Source organism: Neovison vison, chromosome X (genome assembly GCF_020171115.1).
Source record: "Neovison vison isolate M4711 chromosome X, ASM_NN_V1, whole genome shotgun sequence".
In the NCBI taxonomy this organism is placed as follows: Eukaryota; Metazoa; Chordata; class Mammalia; order Carnivora; family Mustelidae; genus Neogale; species Neogale vison.
The window spans coordinates 7,705,703-7,712,593 of record NC_058105.1 but is presented as its reverse complement, the minus strand read 5'-3'; the positions used below and the strand labels follow the sequence as shown (position 1 = coordinate 7,712,593).

Here is a 6,891-nt window from a genome sequence, read left to right as displayed (position 1 = left end):
TGAAGGACTGAAAGCTCAATGCATCTAATTGTGGAATTGCTGCTACCCACATAACTGTTCAGGGTTTGAGGTTTTAACAGGAAAAGATTCTTGCACTTAACAAGAAAGCTATGATAAACAAGATGTACTGATTTCAACTCTAATTTTTAAACTACTATAACGTGGTTCGGCGTAGCTAATGTTACACTTGTATTGTAAAACTTAGGTTCCTGTTCTTTCTTCAAAGTCATCAGAACAACAAGGAATGAAGAGACTTTTGAACAATTGCCAGCTCTTGCCGTTGCTGTTTCAAGGAAGGAAATATTAAACATTTGCATGTTATTTAGGTAATTGTTATATACGTTTTGGCAAACAAAATACCCCAATGCTCACATCCCTCCTTAACACTTAAAATAAGTGTTCTTAATATTAAATATACACTACTTACAGCTTCCATCATAATTTTGTTTTGCAACTTGGTCATTTGTTCCCTAACTTCACTTTGTTCATCAGCAAGAAGATGTTCATGCTCCTTCTCTAAGTCCTGCATACTCTAAAACAAAAAGCCTTGTTCAGTTATAAATCACCACTTTTCATCTCATGCTCCAAACACATAGAATTAAAAATTTCAAGGGGTGCCTGGGTGGCTCAGTCAGTTAAGCGCCTGCCTCTGGCTCAGGTCATGATTTCAGGGTCCTGGGATCGAGTCCCATGTCTGGCTCTCTGCTCAGTGGGGAGTCTGCTTCTCCCTCTCCCTCTGCCCTTCCCCCTGCTCATGCACTTGCGCTCTCTCTCTCTCTCTCTCTCTCTCCCCTCCCCACCCCGCAAAAATAAATAAATAAAATCTTTAAAAAATTAAATTTCAAAAGTAACAATTCTTAATATTCAAAGGATGCTCATTATTTATTCCAAATAAAATACTACACCTAATACATGGAGATCAAAATACCCACTTAAGAAATTTTTTAAATGTTGTGTTTGAGTCAAATATAATTATTATAGAGACACGGCGGTAGTACACTTTTCTCGAAACAATGGGTTATAAACAGTTAAGGTCAAGGTGGAGGAAAGAAAAGAAAAGGACTGACAGTCTCATAGAATGAAATACCATAATTTCAAAACTCTCTAATAAGCTTTCTAAACACCATGTAACAGTGCACTTATAATGAGTAAAAATCACTGTAACATGATCCCATTGGCGGGAATAAAATGACCTGTAACACGACCTCTTTAGGTCATGAGAAAACAAACATGTTCTGAATCTTTAATCTTCATTTAGCAAATAGTGATCTAGTGCATACTACGTAAAAAGTACTGTTAAGGGCTGTGGAGGAATTTGAAAATGAATGCACGATCTCTTCCTTCCCTATTCCAGTGAGAATAAAAAGACATGCAAATGAAAACAACACGATTAAGGAAACACAACTTGCCATGACTGTGTACTGGAAAATAAAATTGATTCTGATTTAGTTGGCAAAAGAATAAGATTTCAGTAGGTAAAGGGAAGAGGGAATTGAAAGTACTCTAGAAACAAGGATGTAAGTTTAGTGAGTGGGTTAGTTGGTGAGTTAGTGTACTGGAGGGGTGGGAGGAAAAGGAGGAATGTAAGTATAAAACTACAAAGGGAGTCTTGTTACAGGGCAGACGTTGAACTCCTGAGTGTTTAAAATGGGAAGCTAATGACGGGTTTTCAGGAGGGAAGGTATACGTTTTGGAACATCATATTGCAGAACCGTGAAGGATGGGCTGGAGAAGAGAGAACTCAGATGAGAGTTTAATAGTATAAGCAAGAAAGGATGAGATCCTGAACTAGGGCAGTGGCAGCGGGAATTCAAAGAAAGATATTAAGGTACAGTTACAGAGGTAAAGTAACACCTCCCATACCCCTCCTCCCCCACCCCGCCCCCGCCTCCACCCACACACACACCAAGAAAAAAAAAAGGGGGGGGGGAATGTGCAGGATTCCATCGCCTCCTAAATAAGTATATATCTGCGCGAAGAAGAGGTCTGTGTCACTGAGAACAATTTGCTAATGTGCAAATATCACAGCAGATCATTCTCAATTTACAAACATTTAGTCCTCTTCTCGCTTTTTCATTCTGTTATACATTTAGACCTTTCCTTCTGATTTTAAGTATGCATATAAAGTCATTATTAGCCCAATATTCCAAAGGCAAATATGCCATGAAACACTCATGTAACACATTTGAATATAAGAGTGTTATTCATCAATTACAATTGCCTACTCATATTTAACAGAAACCGTTAATACAAGTCAAAGACACGTAGAAGTGATTTATAGACTTCCTGAGTTTCCACTATATATTTATTGCTGGCCTCCTCCAAACTGATTGTTGAGCAAAAAATTATGATTGAAGTGTTATTAAAGTACCAGTTTTCTTCATAGCACCTGTATTTCTAGGTAAGATTCCCACTTTACAGTTCCCTGTTTTAAATGATTCCCACAAAACTCTTAATTAATCCTAAAAATAAAAATGCATTTCCCAGTTATGCTAAATCCAAAACAATGAATTTCAAACGGAAAATGTTTAACAATAGAGACGTATAACCTAAATGTTCCCTCCCCATAGATTTGCAAAGAAACAAAGTATCTTCCACTTTTATGTACATATTATATAGTTTTTAAAAATATTTACTTACTTATTTGAGAGAGAGAGAGAGAGAGAGCGCAAGCATGTGCACATGCAAGTGGGAGGAGGGGAAGAGGGAGAGAATCTTCAAGCGGAGTCCCCGCTAAGCAGGGAGCACGAGGCGGGTCTCAATCTCACAATCCATGAAATCAGAACCCACGACCTCAGCGAAAACCAGGAGTCCGTTGCTCAACCGACTGAGCCACCCAGGCGCCCCTCCATGTGATGTTTCATAAGAATATATTGTGTTGCCAAATACAACAGACCTTTAAGAATTTCTCATATAAATTTTTAATTTTTTGCAGCCTCTGGTTCTGAACAACTCTAGCTTGTTGAAGAATCTTTCGTTGCTCTTGGAACATACCCTAAAATAGAAAAGGGTGATAAAATGTGAGTAACATTTAATACTTATAAAACATAACTACACATCAAGTTTCAAAGGAATATTCTTTAAATTAATACTTGTTAACATTTCCTGTTTCAACAACTTTTTATGACCAAGTTTAGGTAATTGTGTTCACCACTAATATACAAAAACAATACGACGATCCTACCTAGTAGCCATTAAGTAGGAGATTGTCTTCCTCACCCATATTGAAAACACGTTTTAATTTTTTTACTTCAAAATCCAAAAATGACCTTTCCAACAATGTGTTTACCACAGGCAGGCAAAAATTTATACAATAATCCTTCCTAACAGTAGTTACGGAAGAAATATTCTTTCTTACTTTCTTTCTTTCTTCAAGATTTTATTTATTATCAGAGAGAGGAGAGAAAGAGAGAGAGAGAGAGAGCAAGAGCGCACGCACAAGCAGGGGCAGTGGCGGCAGAGGGAGAACAGGCTTCTTGCTGAGCAAGGAGCCTGATGTGGGACTCGATCCCAGGACCCTGGGATCATGGCCTGAGCTAAAGGCAGACGCTTAACCAACTGAGTCACCCAGACGTCCCAGAGATATTCTTTCTTAACAACATTCAAAACATGTATTAATTCTTGGTCACTTCAGTATGCATACAGATGATCCTAGCCTCTCTGCTCCTTCACGTAATTTCCAGCAATAATTTGGTCCTCTTCCCTACTTTAGTCACTCACTTACATAGTCATACCCTGGATTCTGTCATTCCCAGTAACTGCAACATCTACATAATATTAATCAAAGCAGAAACTAATATAGGAACTGTGTGTCAGGTACTGTTCTGGACCATTTTATTTATTTAAGATTTTATTTATTTATTTGACAGGCAGAGATCACAAGTAGGCAGAGAAGCAGGCAGAGAGAGAGAGAGAAGCAGGCTCCCTGCCGAGCAGAGAGCCCGATGTGGGACTCGATCCCAGGACCCAGAGATCATGACCTGAGCCGAAGGCAGCGGCTTAACCCACTGAGCCACCCAGGCACCCCTGTTCTGGACCATTTTAAATAAACTTGTTATATATGATCTCATTTAATCCTCAAAACAACTCTACGAGGCAAGTACTCTTTTTTTTTTTTTTAATTTTTATTGGGGTATTTTAGTCACCATAGACTACATCATTAGTTTTTGATGTAGTGCTCCAAGAATCATTGTCGTACTCTTATTATGTCTCGTTTTCTTTCATAGGTGAGGAAACTGAGTGGGGTACAGAGATAAACAATTTGTCCCTGATTTCACAGCTAGTACAGGTTAACCAGGGATTGGTTCCCCCGCCAAATGGTTCCAGAGTCCAGGCTCTTGACCACTGTATTATACTGTTTCTCCACTTGCCCCCCCAACATTCAACCTCTACCTCCCTGTTTGTAGTTCTCTCCCTTTTTTACTACAGTTCAATACTCTTTCAGGATTAACATCCCGTTGATCCTGCGACTTTTCATTGTCCCCAGTCCCCACTCTCATAGTCTCCCTTTTCCTCCTTCTCGGCTTCAAGTCCATGGCCAATCATTATACCCATGCACTTGCACACGTACCTTGCCTCCCTTTCACTCTGTCAATCTGTGTGGCAAAATCGCAACCCTGGAAAATCCAACTCTCCAGCTGCCCTGCCACAACCATGCAGAGTGGTCTCACTTTAAATTCATGATCACTATGACACTAACCTAAATTCAACCCATAAGGCTTCTTGGCAGTGATATTTCCCTGGTCCATTCGCTGGCCCGCTCTCAGGAAACAATTCCAGGACTTCTTCTCTGCCCCCTAAAGGGAACACCTCCTCACCACTCTAACTCTTAACGGGTGACCTTCCTATATCACTAAATAGACAGAAGCAATCCAAATAGAACATTCAGTCTCCCGGCACCACACCTTCTACCCACATTTACCCATCCGAGCTCATGGACTCTACATTCTCTCCTGTGGTTTTGCATGACCTATTGCTACTTGAGACTTTGATACAATAAACAAACCAATTTTAAAGCCAAGGCTGATACCAACAGCTAGTTTTTCTTCTTGTTCCTGGGCTTTCCGCATGTCTGTATCCCACTCCCAAAGCAAAGTCAGAAACTGCTGAGAATACTTGAGATGAAGATTCTGCCTGTAAACCATAACAACAAGCACTGTCATACTTCAAGAAGATACGAAAATCTAACCATATTCAAAACAAATTTGATTTGACGCAATTTACACTATAAAGGGAGAGGGCAGTAATAGCATAATGGCGGCTGAAATAGTCTCATGGGAAACAGAAAGGGCACATGAACAATTTACTCTTATTCCAAAAGTATTGTTCCTAACTGGCCAACATATAAGCTCTCTCATATGCCTTACCTCTTAAAAACTAGTGAGGATTTACTGTGTTATCAATTTTTCAGAAGAATTCATTTTATCTAAAAGCAGTTTACTTTTCATTTCTTCTTTTTTTATATATATTTTTAAAATTTTTTTTTCAATTTATTTATTTTCAGAAAAACATTATTCATTATTTTTTCACCACACCCAGTGCTCCATGCAAGCCGTGCCCTCTATAATACCCAACCTCCCACCCCCCCGCCACTTCAAACCCCTCAGATTGTTTTTCAGAGTCCATAGTCTCTCATGGTTCACCTCCCCTTCCAATTTACCCAAAAGAAGGGCCATCTGTACCCCAATGTTTATAGCAGCAATGGCCACAGTCGCCAAACTATGGAAAGAACCAAGATGCCCTTCAACGGATGAATGGATAAGGAAGATGTGGTCCATATACACTATGGAGTATTATGCCTCCATCAGAAAGGACGAATACCCAACTTTTGTAGCAACATGGACGGGACTGGAAGAGATTATGCTGAGTGAAATAAGTCAAGCAGAGAAAGCCAATTATCATATGGTTTCACTTATTTGTGGAGCATAACAAATAGCATGGAGGACGAGGGGCGTTAGAGAGGAGTAGGGAATTTGGGTACTTTTCATTTCTTCTTACTGAAGAACACGTATGTTCTGATACGATAAGTAGATTCAATAAGGCTATCATATGCATTTGTCATAGAAGATTTCCAAACAGGACTATTTCACTTAAATATTTCCCCTCTTTGGCACAACGGTGATTTTTTAAGAAAGAACAGCGAACACAATTTAGCTAAAATATGCAAATTATTTATAATATAAGATTAACCTTTTCTACATAACTGAATACAGTTAACTATCACAAGAATAATGGTTTAAGACATTTACCTGAAGTTCAGGTAGTGTAGATCTAGAATAAATATGAATTAATGTTATAGGAAGAAAACTCAATTGTTATTTGAAAGGAACAAAAGGTCATCTTTATGGGCTTCTAGGAGATACATCTCAATTCTGTTACGGAGTGAGGTTAACAGAATTAATCTGCTTAGAAAAAGATCAAGCAAAATCTATTTTTTACTGGAAAATTCAATATAATAGAATCTGTCTTGGGTTATTTGCACCAATGAATACTAAGAAATGATACAAATGTCATCGTGACTTGGAAAAGCAACAACAACAACGTCACCTTTCTTCTTGCTGTATCTTCCAAAGATGCTCAATTTTTTCGTTAGTGGTTTTGACAGAAGCTTTTGCATTCATTTCGAGCATTTTTCTCTTTGCAAGAAGAGCCTGTTTAATGTCAGCTGTATAGAGAATATTCATTGACATTGAGCGTTGAAAATTATTTTGTTTTCATGTATACAAATCAATATGGGTAAATGTTGCCTCGGCAATATGCAAAGACATTTAAAATTCATAATACAGACATCATAAATGTCCAATCACTGTGTTGTATACCTGGTACTAATATAATATTGTATGTCAGTTACACTTCAAAAAATAAAATAAGTATAATAACAATTATAACGCA

The 6,891-nt window shown here is 38.3% G+C and overlaps 1 protein-coding gene across 1 annotated transcript; it reads right to left on the bottom strand.

Annotated features, from left to right (window-relative positions):
* Nucleotides 1-229: 229 nt before the first annotated feature.
* Nucleotides 230-6,689, bottom strand: LOC122897540 (synaptonemal complex protein 3-like). The gene is made up of 5 exons (XM_044235791.1): nt 6,547-6,689; nt 5,034-5,133; nt 2,897-2,995; nt 428-532; nt 230-283 (listed from the first exon to the last, which is right to left on the bottom strand). Exons 1-5 carry the CDS (start codon nt 6,687-6,689, stop codon nt 230-232), a joined length of 501 nt encoding a protein of 166 aa, XP_044091726.1.
* Nucleotides 6,690-6,891: the final 202 nt, after the last annotated feature.